This window comes from Podarcis pityusensis (assembly GCF_964106645.2).
Source record: "Podarcis pityusensis genome assembly, chromosome: 4".
Taxonomy (NCBI): domain Eukaryota; kingdom Metazoa; phylum Chordata; class Lepidosauria; order Squamata; family Lacertidae; genus Podarcis; species Podarcis pityusensis.
The window spans coordinates 79,473,431-79,487,748 of record NC_138027.1 but is presented as its reverse complement, the minus strand read 5'-3'; the positions used below and the strand labels follow the sequence as shown (position 1 = coordinate 79,487,748).

General features: G+C 44.5%; 1 protein-coding gene across 3 annotated transcripts in view; it reads left to right on the top strand.

Annotated features, from left to right (window-relative positions):
• TMEM255B (transmembrane protein 255B) overlaps positions 1–14,318 on the top strand; it is a 65,427-nt gene that overhangs the window by 29,696 nt on the left and 21,413 nt on the right. For all 3 annotated transcript variants that reach the window (XM_081003244.1, XM_081003243.1, XM_081003245.1), the window contains one exon: positions 11,625–11,714. In XM_081003244.1, the coding sequence (XP_080859370.1) occupies positions 11,625–11,714 (90 nt within the window). The remainder of the gene's footprint in view (positions 1–11,624; positions 11,715–14,318) is intronic.

The following is a 14,318-nucleotide window of genomic DNA, read 5'->3' as shown; positions in this document are numbered from 1 at the left end:
TACAGAGGATGTTGCTGCCCTAAGTGCTCCATCAGCTTCAACCACACACAGTCCTTGTAGAGAGATTAGTAAATCATTGTGCCTGCCTGCTCACACATTCTTTAAAAGGTTAGCTCTTGCACGCAGAGAGCTACAAAGCCACCTTAGCAATACATATACATGGCAAGCAACTTGCACGCTCTTGCTTAAAATTCATACTGATGCTTCCCTGAGGTTTGTCCAGCTCAGGCCTCCTACACAATGTGTCACCTACCAAATATAAAAGCAGCCTGCCGGTTCCATATGTGGTGCTTGGCAAACCCCATCCCCTTCATTTGCAGTCATAGGCTAGTGAAAACTGGAAGTTTATTTAGACTTGCTGGGGAGCAGACATAAATGGCTGGCCTTACTTCATGATTCATTGTTAGTCGTTTAGTCGTGTCCAACTCTTCGTGACCCCATGGACCAGAGCAAGCCAGGCACTCCTGTCTTCCACTGCCTCCCGCAGTTTGGTCAAACTCATGCTGGTAGCTTCAAGAACACTGTCCAGCCATCTCGTCCTCTGTTGTCCCCTTCTCCTTGTGCCCTCCATCTTTCCCAACACCAGGGTCTTTTACAGGGAGTCTTCTCTTCTCATGAGGTGGCCAAAGTATTGGAGCCTCAGCTTCAGGATCTGTCCTTCCAGTGAGCACTCAGGGCTGATTTCCTTAAGAATGGAGAGGTTTGATCTTCTTGCAGTTCATGGGAGTCTCAAGAGTCTCCTCCAGCACCATAATTCAAAAGCATCAATTCTTCATGATTCATAGCAGGTGGGGAATCTCAGGCTCAGCAATCCTTCAGCTCTCTGCATCTGGCCTTTGACATTTTCTACAAGTGCACCAAAGTGAGCAAGACCTGACAAGCATTTCGTAGGTTTCCAGTTACTAGAGATCTTCCATTGTTTTGGCAAATTCTGAACTGTTTTGAGTCTGAAGTAGCTGCAGTTCCTTAAAGCAACAACTGAACAGCAAATCCATCTGCGTTATCCAACGCAGGGTTTTGGCATCATGACTGAGTAGTTAATCTAGCTGACCAGCCTCCCTATTGTATACAGTAGTTGAATCAAAAGCCAGCTATTTGTGGAACTGGATTGTTATCTAGTTTTGTTACATCGTATTTGGTATTGATTTTGTAATATTATTAATGTTATGTTCATTTCCTGCCCTTCACCAGCAGGTCTCAGTACAGGTTACAACAATGTAAAGTTCAAAATTCAGAACATTCAAAACAGATCACAATCACAGGAATAGGGTGGGCTCTGAAAACACACATCTCAGGTACCGAAAGCCAGAGCAAAGATATATACCGTATTTTTTGCTCTATAAGACTCACTTTTTCCCTCCTAAAAAGGAAGGGGAAATGTGTGTGCGTCTTATGGAGTAAATGCAGGCTGCGCAGCTATCCCAGAAGCCAGAACAGCAAGAGGGATCGCTGCTTTCGCTGTGCAGCGATCCCTCTTGTTGTTCTGGCTTCTGAGATTCAGAATATTCTTTTTCTTGTTTTCCTCCTCCAAAAACTAGGTGCGTCTTATGGTCTGGTGCGTCTTATAGAGCGAAAAATACACCCTAGTAGCTAGACTTTGATAATTTGTACTCCAGATTAGGCTTTTGTTGTTCTTCTTCAGTTTTCTCCCCCATGTTTAGGGCAGGGGTAGCCAATGTGGTCCCCCCAGATGTTGTTGGATTACAGCTCCCATCTTACATTTATAGTCTATTTTTCTTCTTTCACGTTTCATAAAATGTTAAAATTACATCATCATCATTATTAAACATCTCAGAGCAATAGAACCCAAAGCAATAATCCATCCAGACACTGACCAGACCTAGATCTGCTTAACTTCAGCAAAGTGGTGGTAGTGTTATGTTCCTTCAAATCATATCCATTCTGGCCACTGACCATGTTGACTGGGGCTTATGGGAGTTGGAGTTCAACAGCATTTAGAGGGTACCTCATTGACTACCCTCAACTTATGGGGTTATTCTTATTTTTTAAGGTCCTCAAATCTACAAATGGCCTCCCACTCAACAACACTACCGTACCCTGTTGCTCAGAGCATGCAAAAAAGATCAAGGCTACACTTGTGTGCCTTTTCTATGTGTTATAATGGATTGCCTCAACTTTTCAGAAATGGAGAACTTCATGGATTTTTTATCCGCACCACTGAGTTAAAACATAGTAATGCAGCGATGGCCACTTGCCTGCCTGTGCAATTATACAGTGTACGTGCAGTTTTATTCCTGCAGATGTTAGATTTTTGTAGGAGGCACAGATGGTGAATCTCACACTTTAAGCTACAAACCCAACCCTTCATAAAATATTTTGATGGGTAATATGCTCTTCATAAAGTGCTGATACCAAACAATTTGAAGAACCAAAATATGGCCAAGATTTATTGTTCTGATTCAGTGGTATCGACTAAGGAAGCAAGATTAAAAAAGCTGAACTATGTTGTTTGGTGATGCTTCAGGTACTCTTTGGGCATTACCACAAGCGTCTGTGAGAGCTAGGGACTTACTATGATGGGGACCCCCAAACCTCGGAGCATGCAACAGTCCTCCCTTATACTAGAAGACAGGCCTTAGAAGAGGCCTTAATCCCACCTCTTGGATCTAAGAAACCCAGCCGATCGTAAGATAGGTGACAGGAGAAGACATGCTCCAACTCTTCTATAGAGCTGTTTCTGGAGCACAGGATGGGTCAGAAAAAGAGGAGGAAGATGCAGGTCAGGCAAGTGAAGGACCAGGTGCTTCCCCACTCTCTCCTGCACCAGTGTCTCCCAGAATCAGGAGGAGACTGAAGAGGGATGAGTAGAGGAAGATTCCACGCAGGCGTAGTCTCCGACTGCGTGCAGGCAGCCCGTTGGGGGGAGGTACAGAAACTGGTGGAGGGGGAGTGACGCCCTGTTGCAGCAACTGCTCCATAGAACGCAGACCTGGGAATAGTTGCCTGGACGCTAAACTGGTGTTCGTGGCTATTCGGAGCCATAGCTTTGACAATAAAGAGTTAGCTATCTGCTGTTTATGGGATGCGGGTGGCTCTGTGGGTTAAACCACAGAGCCTAGGAATCAGAAGGTCGGTGGTTCGAATCCCCGCGACAGAGTGAGCTCCCGTTTCTCGGTCCCTGCTTCTGCCAACCTAGCCGTTCGAAAGCATGTCAAAGTGCAAGTAGATAAATAGGTACCACTCCGGCGGGAAGGTAAATGGCGTTTCCGTGTGCTGCTCTGGTTTGCCAGAAGCAGCTTAGTCATGCTGGCCACATGACCCGGAAGCTGTACGCCGGCTCCCTCGGCCAATAATGCAAGATGAGCGCCGCAACCCCAGAGTCGGTCACGACTGGACCTAATGGTCAGGGGTCCCTTTACCTTTACCTATCTGCTGTTTGCGTTGTTTTGGCTGGGGAACACCCTTCACAATATATATCAGCAAAATAAATTAATATTATTATTATTAACAACACATGTGATCTGATTAGGGCAGTTAAAGTCTTGTACTCTCCAACTCCAAGTAGCTCAGCCTGCGTTTTTCCTTCCCTTCGGCAGCATTTTCTGCTGAAATAGCAGTACTCTGAACTACAGCCATGATGACCTCTGACAATGGAACTGGCAGGCTGTAGCGGGATGTTACACTCTCCTGCTGCTGTTGTATAGTGGGGTCTTAAGATGACGCTATTAGTTAAAATAGACTGGCTGTTTTAAAAAGTAAATAAGCGCCCATTATGATAGACTCCCATATTACATCAATTGGAAAAATGCCTGCAATTGATAGCACCTTTGGGGGTTGGGACAGGGCTGGAATAACCATTAAGCAAAATAATCACGTGCTTAGGGCTTCAAGGGAAGGGAGGGGCACCACAGAAACTTTCCATTGCCAGATTTACCATGAACCAGCAACTCCACTTTTCAGTTTACAAATTCTGAGATGAAATCTGTCTATATTAATTAAAGCACGAAAGCACAAGATTCAGCTGTAAGCTAGTAATTAAGTTGTTCATCTCATGGAATAAAGTGGAAGTATACGAAAATAAGCATCGTTTTCCATCTCACTGTAGGTTTTCTTTCATTTTGAAAAAGAGGTTCTCATTTTATGGTTTATTGTGTGTGTGTGTGTGTGTGTGTGTGTGTGTGTGTGTTGTTGTTGTTGTTGTTTAGTCATTTAGTTGTGTCCGACTCTTTGTGACCCCATGGACCAGAGCACGCCAGACACTCCTGTCTTCCACTGCCTCCTGCAGTTTGGTCAAACTCATGCTGGTAGCTTCGAGAACACTGTCCAACCATCTCGTCCTCTGCCGTTCCCTTCTCCTTGTGCCCTCCATCTTTCCCAACATCAGGGTCTTTTCCAGGGAGTCTTCTCTTCTCATGAGGTGGCCAAAGTACTGGAGCCTTAGCTTCAGGATCTGTTCTTCCAGTGAGCACTCAGGGCTGATTTCCTTCAGAATGGATAGGTTTGATCTTCTTGCAGTCCATGGGACTCTCAAGAGTCTCCTCCAGCACCATAATTCGAAAGCATCAATTCTTCGGCGATCAGCCTTCTTTATGGTCCAGCTCTCACTTCCATACATCACTACTGGGAAAACCATAGCTTTAACTATACGGACCTTTATGGGAACAAAATCTTTTCAGTGCATAGGGCCTCTAAAGTTCTTAATCCGACCTCTAGGTTGGGGGCAAAAGGACCACCTCCTGGTCCATGTGGTAAGACAGGCAGGGGAACATGTTTTCTAACGACTTCGACATTCCCAATTGCTGGCTTTCAGAAAACAGACACTCAGCTGCTGCAGCGTAGTAGTGTTGATGTGCCTCATCCGCTGGCTTTAAGGCCAGTTAGTGCCTACACCCTCTGAAGCAGTGGTGGACTTTGGGCCCTCAAATTTCAGCAGCGCCCTGTGCGATGCTAAAATTCAGCCTCCTGCCTATTGTGCTCTGTTCTGCAGCATTGTTGTGGCTGCACTTGTTGCCTAAAACCACCTCTGCTGTGAAGTTGCCTTTCTTATTAGTTGTTCTAACATGACTGCCCTTGAACCTTGAAGTTGCGTCGGACGTTCAGGTTCCAAAGAACGTTCGCAAACTGGCGTTTGGGAGCCAAAACGTTTGACTAGCAAGGTGTTCGGGATCCAAGGTATGACTGTATTTTAAAAGAGTAAACAATAGAATTACACATTGTAATTACACAGAGTAAACATTGCTGGGCTAAACAGATAAGCCTTCTAACTTTTCTGGAAGGGCACCTTGGAGGAACATTGACAGACCGCTTTAGGAATGCTGTTCTAAAGCTTTTGAGCTTTGATTCAGAAGGGACTGCTCTTTCCGACAACAGTTTACAGTACAATCCTAATCATGCTAGACAGTCAGTATGATTTAGTGATTAGTGTGTTGAACTAGGATCTTGGAGTCCAGAGTTCGAATCCCCACCCATCCATGAAGCTTGCTGGGTAGCCTTGGGCCAGTCACGGTCTCTCAGCTTAAATTACCTCGCAGGGTGGTTTGTGAGGATAAAATGGAGAGGCACAAGAACCTCCTACACCACCTTGATATCCTTTGAGTAATGGCGGGATAAATATAACAATTTAAGTGTCTACTCAGAAATAAGTCCTATTGAATGCAATGGGGCTAGCTCCAAAGTGGGGGTTAAGTTTGTAGTCTCTCATAAGGGGAAGGCTTTTGGCCACATGACCTGGAAAAACTGTCTGAGGACAAATGTCGGCTCCCTCAGCCAGTAAAGCGAGATGAGCGCCGCAACCCCAGAATCGTCCACAACTGGACTTAACTGTCAGGGGTCCTTTACCGTTACCTCTTTAGGAAAGGCTTGCTTATGTGATAAGGTTTATTTGAAGAGACCAGGTTAGTTTGGGGAAAATTTGTGACTCCTATCCAGATTTCCCTAATCCTGAGAGCGGAGGAAAATAACCTCATCTTTCTTTTGTGTACATTGTGAGACAAATATATGGCAGAATTCCCGAACAGGTTTCGTGTGCCATCTCCATCCATAACGCACAAAAATTGTGACATTTGTTACTATGGCAACTAAACAGCAAAATAGATTTAATATCCTGGTAAAAGGGTATTCAGTGATTGAAATTCATCACATTCTGCCTGAGTGGTTGCTGTTGGTGTTGAGGCACCTGTATTGTCAGCTAGTGACAGGGTGGTGAAACAGGATCAATAATTATCCTGTGGATTCTATGTCATGTCTTCCATGCAGCAAACTCCCCATCCCCATTCACAACTGTGTTGAAATGTGGACTCCACCTCTGCAGTAATTTTTATTTTTTTAAAACACGAGTTCTTGCAAGGGTGCTCAGTCCTCGTTCATTAAGGCATCTTATCGCTGCAGTAAGCAGCAAGCCTCACAATTTATGCCCTGTCAACCTATTCTTTCCAAAGGTCGGTGCCTCTGTAATAGCGCTGCTGTAATTGAGACGACACTCGAGGACTGTCACACTAGAGGAGATATGATTATGTCATGGGTACTGGGTGTTCATTCTTCATTCATGTCTATTCTAGCTGTCGCACTTGCTACAATTACAATGGCTCTCTAATGAGAAAAGGGTTTTGCAGCTACCCAACTATAGAATCTCTTCCTAGGGGGAGGGGGGGGAAGCTATTCATAAAGATCTCTTAATGAGTTTCTCTTTAAAGTCCTTGAAGCATCCCCTTGTTCACATGGTCACCAGAACGGGTAAAGGATTATTTCCTTTCCGCCATTCAAAACAACACTAAAAGAGCAGAGTGCTATAGTTTATCATTACATATAGTCAGGTGATGAAGGTGCCAAAACAGACAAAAATTAAGATGACACTGCGATGACCATACATTGGAAATGATGAGAATGGGGGAATCAGTGTGCCTATTGCATATGACTAAACAATTTTGATTTTACAAAGAAAGCAGAATCATTGATTGTTGTTTAGTCGATTAGTCGTGTCTGACTCTTTGTAATCCCATGGGCCAGAGCACACCAGGCACTCCTGTTTTCCACTGCCTCCCACAGTTTGGTCAAACTCATGTTTGTAGCTTTGAGAACACTATCCAACCATCTCGTCCTCTGTCGTCCCCTTCTCCTTGTGCCCTCAATCTTTTTTTTTTTTAAATGATATTTATTGAGAATTTTAAGGTTACAAAGAAAAAAGAAGGAAAAAACAAGAGAAAGAGAAAAAGTAAGAAAAAAGTAGATAAAAGTAACAATTAAACAATACAAATCAGTAAAAACCAAAGTCAAAAGGAAAAAACAAAACACACAATACATCAAAATCAAAAAGCAAAAATAAACAAAAAATTTAAAAACAAATCCAATATTCCCAGATCCTTAACTGTCATTAACTTATTTCATCGATCTCCTCACACCTCCCTTTTTTGTATTCTAGTTGTTAATTATCTCAGCAAATCCTTTCCATCTTTCACAATATTCTGTCATTAAATTACCTTAATCTATTTAACCTTATCTTACCATAAAAAACCCTAAAACTTAAAACTTAAATCTTATTTATACCAAATTCTCTTAACCATAACATATTCTTACATAATTCTTTTTAACATTTCTGCTAAAGCCAAATAATTTCATTCCAACATTTTTCTAATACTCATTAATTTTACGATACTTTTCTAAATAAATTTTTAAAACTTTCTTCCAATCTTCATCCATCGTCTCTTCTTCCTGATCTCGGGTTTTGTCAGTCCTTTTTATCCCATCCATCTAGTCCATCAACCCGGTGACCTTATATCCGAGGCTCTTAAGTCTTTTCCATGTCCCTTCCGCAGGTCTTCATGTTTATACCTGTACTTTACTTTGTCTTCTGCTCCTTTCACTCGGGGAGACTCCAGCTTGACAATATTTTTGTCCCTTCTCGACAAGTCAGCCCCTTTTCCATAGTCAACACTGAAATCCATGTGATATTTAAAGGCATGTTTCAAGGTCTCTCCAAAGTTAAAGGCCCCCACAACTCCTAGCTCCCCCCGGCCCAAAGCCAGACTTGAAAGGTCAAAACATCCCTGCATAGGGGGGTCTATCCAGCCCCCCATCTCCAAGTCAAACTGGACTCCATCTCTTCAAATCTGACTTTTTCCAGGTTCGTTCGTCAAATCCAACAACTCATGTTCCTGCTGGGCCACAGCTCCCTCCATCTCTGCCACCCGAGGTCCAGCAACAACCTCCTCCGTCATCTGATCTGTCAAAGCACATTCCTGAATTAATTCCTGAGTGGGTTCTATATAGGTACCCACTGCCTGTCCAAAATTTCCGATCGCAACAGTCATCAAATCCATCTTCTCATGTAACTGTTCCAATAAAGCACTTGTCTTGCAAAAGGCAAGCACCAGAGCCTCCGAGCACATTCTTGTTCAAGGTCGAGGTCTGGTCCCACGATCTTAATCTATTACAGCTGCAAAGCTCCCCAGTTCGGCTTTAATAACAGTTTCACAAGCTCCCTCTAGGGGAAACAATTTCTATTTGTAGCCATCTTTAAAAAAAAAAAAAAGCAGATCTAGCAACAAAGTTTTCCTTTTTCAGATATTTTGTCAATATTTTATTCCTTTTAAATGTGAAGGGGAACAATGGAATCAATATGTTTCTCTTCTTTTAACTATCTGTCAAAAACGTTTGTCCATAGTCAATGAACTTCCCCAAAACGTCTGTCCTGACACCCCGCTCCCAGGTTCAAGACGGTGGAAAATTGCCTTTCTTTACTCTCTCTTCTGCAGGTTTAAACAGTCTAAAAAAGGTTCCCCCCTCTTCTCCTGCTTCCAAGGGGGGGTTTCAATAATTTTAAATGATGAAAATTTGATCCTTTACAGACGACTTTCTAAACTCTAGCTTGCCGTGTCTTTGCTTCAATCTATCTACAAAAGCGGAAGGCAGACTTCCTGTTTAGACCTTCCCGCTTCAGTGCCAAATTAAAAAAAAATCTTAATCCAATTTTCTGTTCTACTCACGGGCAGTTGTTTAAAATCCAATTGTCCACAGGAAAAAGTCAGCGCTCTCCGGCAACAGCAATGCGGCTTCACTCCGTGAAAGAAGCAGTCGATTCAAAGCACCGCACCACTCACCCCACGTCGCTCCGGATCCCCGAAACCGGGTTTCCCTGCGAGTAGGGGGGGCGCAAAGGTGCCAGCCGAATCCCACGTCCACAGGCTTCTCCCGCCTGTGGTTTTTGATGGGTCTCCGCCTCGCCGTGGCGGTTCAGACCCTGTTTTCCATGGAGCGGATTCCTCCCGATCGGAGGAAATCCGCCATTGCCAGAGGCGCCAACCCGGAAGTCCCCTTGTGCCCTCAATCTTACCCAACATCAGGGTCTTTTCCAGGGAGTCTTCTCTTCTCATGAGGTGGCCAAAGTATTTGAGCCTCAACTTCAGGATCTGTCCTTCCAGTGAGCACTCAGGGCTGATTTCCTTAAGAATGGATACGTTTGGTCTTCTTGCAGTCCATGGGACTCTCAAGAGTCTCCTCCAGCACCACAATTCAAAAGCATCAATTCTCCGGCAATCAACCTTCTTTGTGGTCCAGCTCTCACTTCCATACATCACTACTGGGAAAACCATAGCTTTACCTATACGGATCTTTGTTGGCAAGGTGATGTCTCTGCTTTTTGAGATGCTGTCTAGGTTTGTCATTGCTTTCCTCCCAAGAAGCAGGCGTCTTTTAATTTTGTGACTGCTGTCACCATCTCCTGTGATCATGGAGCCCAAGAAAGTAAAATCTGTTGCTGCCTCCATTTCTTCCCCTTCTGTTTGCCAGGAGGTGATGGGACCAGTGGCCATGATAAAGCTGAGGAAATGGTGCAGCTCTTAGGCTTTGGCTACCAAATGGTCTCTCCTTTTCCCACTCACGCTTCCATTGTAATGGTTTATCTCTCCTCCCATGGGCTCATTCCTGTTTGGTATATGATGAATGTTTTGAGCTGAAGCACTTAATAATAAATACAGGGGTTTTTCATTATAGATGTACAGTAAAAAGGTAAAGGTAATGGTACCTCTGCCCATACGGGCCAGTCGTGTCCGACTCTAGGGTTGTGCGCTCATCTCACTTAAGAGGCCGGGAGCCAGCGCTGTCTGGAGACACTTCCGGGTCACGTGGCCAGCGTGATGAAGCTGCTCTGGCGAGCCAGCACCAGCGCAGCACACGGAAACGCCGTTTACCTTCCCGCTATAAAGCGGTACCTATTTATCTACTTGCACTTAGGGGTGCTTTTGAACTGCTAGGTGGGCAGGAGCTGGGACCGAAAGATGGGAGCTCACCCCGCTGCGGGGATTCTAACCGCTGACCATATGATCGGCAAGTCCTAGGCACTGAGGTTTTACCCACAGCGCCACCCGAGTCCCTAGATGTACAGTACTTATCAACAAGAAGTGAGAGTTTGGCTATGCAAATCAGTAATAGCAGAACTGCTTGAGAATTTTTCATTATTATTATTCAGCCTCATAAGTAGCGATAAGCTTAGGAAAAGATAAGCTTAGCAATGAAGGTGAGTTTATGAAGAGAGAAGCGTATCATTTCATAACTATGATCATTGCAAAGTGAGGTGGTAAAATAGGCTATGCCACTTCTGGCTTGCATGTGGGATGTGGCACTTTTTAAATTAAAACAAAACAAAACAAAGCTACTTGCAAGTAACGTACACATTGTTGAGAGAGCATCTGCTTCAGCCAATTTGCTGCTGTGATTGTTTTCTTATTTGTAGGGATATTTTTAGGTGGGAAAGCATTACAAAGACTGGTCCTCTACCTGCAGCCTGAAATAGTTCAGTCTGTCTTACCTCCTTGTAGTCTATTACTTCATTTCCACCTCATGCGTGCATTCTCAGCTAATTAGTTCTTAGCTAATTGTGTGAAGTGTCCCTAGAGCAGGCATAGGCAAACTTGGCCCTCCAGATGTTTTGAGACGACAGTTCCCATCATCCCTGACCACTGGTCTTGATGGGAGTTGTAGTCCCAAAACATCTGGAGGGCCAAGTTTGCCTATGCCTGCCCTAAAGCTAATATGGGAGTTAGCATTCTGTTCTCACAGTAGCCGTATGAGGTAGGTCCTTACTGTTCCCATTTTATAGAATGGGCAATTGCAGCTGAAGAAACCACCCAGGATCATTCCCTCCCAGGTGCACCTACAACAAATTTATCCTATTAAATGTTTTAAATACCCCAGTTCATTGGTGTGGTACAAGAAAAGGTAGCTAGGCCTTTTGAAGTGCTGAATGGCCTGTTTGCTATTTATTGGCACAGACCATTTACAGATTTAAACGATTCCCTGATACGCATCTCTGTGGTGTTTGCTTAGCCGTCCACAGGCTTTATTTATTTTAAAATATTCATAGACCACTTAAACATCAAAATGTGTCAAACTGGTGTACAAGTGAACCCGAGGCCAACAGCCAACAATAAAACAGCATTAAGTCCAAAAATACTGTAGTAGTGTTAGTTTTATATAGCATGGTTTGAAGAGATGTTCTGACCTGTTGGATTAAATGCCTGTTCAAAAACATTTGGAGCTTCCAAGGGAGTCAACTTCTCTTCCTCTGTTCTGCAACACTGCAAGTTGGATGACCAAGTGTTTCATAATCAGGTTTCAGTAACTGTGTGAATATATACCGTAATAATCTAAGTCCACTTTTCTCTTTCTAGTTGATAGCATCCATTGTGTTCATCAGCTTTGGAGTGGTAGCAGCTTTCTGTTGTGCAATCGTTGATGGTGTGTTTGCAGCACGACATATAGTAAGTATGCCTTTTTGATATTCCTCTCTCCCCTGGTTAGCTTACGCTTCGTGCCTACTAAGCCATTTCTGGTTGTGGTGAAGTTCTAGTGATCCACTTCAGGTTCAGCATGTGAAGGGTGTAGTTGGACCATTAGCAGTTATGGAGCACGCACTTCCATGTGTTCAGTGTGGTTCGCATGTTAAGATCATTAGGAAAGGGACCAAAAATAAAACTGCTTATATGATAGTGCTTGCTTTGCAATTTTCTGCTGCAGCAACACTGCCTATGGTTATGGACACCACATCTCAAAAAGGATATTGTATAGCTGGGAAAGGTGCAGAAAAGGGTAACCAAAATGACTAAGGGACTGGAGCAACTCCCCTATGAGAAAAGCTTACAACACATGGGTTTTTAGTTTGGAAAAAATGGTGTGTAAGGGCATTGGGGGACATGACAGGAGTATATATAGGGCCACAATCGAAACTCCCATTGTTCTAGGCGCATTTTGCGACAGGGAATTTCATTAGCGTGAGCAGTTTCTGAGCTCTGGGCGCAGTACTGAGCCTAAGATTTCATATTAAAACTGTAGAGTGGAAGGAAAGGAGGACCTTTTTCTGCCTCTCCACTTCCAGCCACTCTCTGAAGACTGGAGAAGAGACCCTTCTAAGAATATCAGGATGGGTGGGCAGGGGAAGCATGGCTTTGTGTTTTTTTTACAGTCTTCAGATGAGGACTAGAACCATGTGAAAAACGAACATAGGATTTTAGCTGCAGTTCATTCATTTTCAGCTTTGTATTCTCGTTATAAAAAAAGCGCGCCTAGGCATTCCGTTGTTGCGCCCATAACCTAGGTTTAAGGTGCAACTGAGCCCCTAGCTTTCATATCTCAGTTTCTATCACTGGATAGCTGGTGAGCTGACTGAATTGCATTCCACCATTATAAAATTATGTGTGGTATGGAGAAAGTGGCGAGAGAGAGTTGTTTCCTTCTCTCTCTTTCATAATGCTAGAAAACAGGGCCATTCAATGAAACTGGAAATGCTGGATGGTTCGGGACAGACAAAATACCGTATTTTTCGCTCTATAACACGCACCCGACCATAACATGCACATAGTTTTTAGAGGAGGAAAACAAGAAAAAAAATATTCTAAACGAAACAGTGGATGTATGATTTTTGTGGTTCATGCTGTGGCCACAGACATGCGATCTGACGGTGAGTTTGGGGTAGCCCAATGCAAAAATCCTGAGGATCCATGTGGATCTATGCTTTGTAACCACGTTTTTGCACCACTGCGGCCCCAGGCAACAGTGGGTGCGTGATTTTTTTGGTGCAAGCTGTAGCCATGGACATGCTATGTAATCTGATGGTGAATTTGGGGTGACCCAGTGCAAAAATCCTGAGGATCCATGTGGATCCGAACTTTGTAACCAGGCTCTCTGTCCCTCTCTTCTCCCCACTCAGTGGCTCTTCTCCCGCTTTGCTGTTTCAAAGCGAGCCACGGAGGAGGGAAGGAAGGGGAACCATGGATCCTCTGCTCACGACTGCAGCAGATCCCCCTGCCATCCGTAGGCATTCGCTCCATAACACGCACAGACATTTCCCCTTACTTTCTAGGAGGAAAAAAATGAGTGTTATGGTGCAAAAAATATGGTAAATGACTTCAGCAATCAACACATGAGTGGGAAAACGCCTATTGTGCTCATAATAAAATAATAATAATAATAAATTTTATTTATACCCTGCCCTCCCCAGCCAAGACCGGGCTCATGTCATGCTTGCAGGCTTCTCATACACGTTTGTTTGGCTGCTGTAAGAATAGGATGCTGGGTGTCAGGGAACTGCCATCGGAAGGAAGGGAAGTGAAAGGGCTCACACAGGTTGGGAGAGACTCAGCAGCTGAAGAGGGAACCAGTAGGGGGAGAGGAGCTGGGCTGAGGGAAAGGGAGCTGGAGGGGTGGCTCAGAGACACTTCCAGCGAAAACAGTGGGGAGGTTTCAGGACCTCCTGTAGGGACACCCACTCCTCGCCGGAAACTGTCACGCAGAGAGTCCAGAAGACGTGTTTCCGTTAAGGAGCTTTTATGTTGGAAGCGATTCCGAAAGCAACCACTGTCGGAATCTGCCAGCGACTGACGGAGCCATGTTTAAGGGGCTCCGTTACAGACAGAGGTTTGCAAACTTGACCAAACTCTGAGGGACTAGGATTTTACACACAAGCAGCTCATCGTCCCATCACAGCATTCCGACAGTCTTCGTGAGCAGCTTGTGCAGGAGAAGGCATCATGAGCAACCCAGCCGGAACCGGAGAAGCAGGAGCTGGAGCGGGTCCAAGCCTGGAAGAAAGGTACCGGGTGTTGGAGGTCCAGCTAGCGCTGCAGACGGCGAGGCTTGAGGAGAGGAGGGCTCAGGATGCAGACAAAAAGGGGAAAGACACCCAGCTCGTCAGAAAGGTACCAGGATTGGTGCAGAAGTTTGGGGGGGAGCCCAAAGACTATCATGGCTTTCGGACAGAGATGCAATATGCCCTCAATCTGCAGTTTGATGAATTCCCTGACGAGGAATCAAGAGTGGCTTTCGTGATTGGGCATCTTGAAAAGGGGGCGAGAGACTGGGTTAGACCC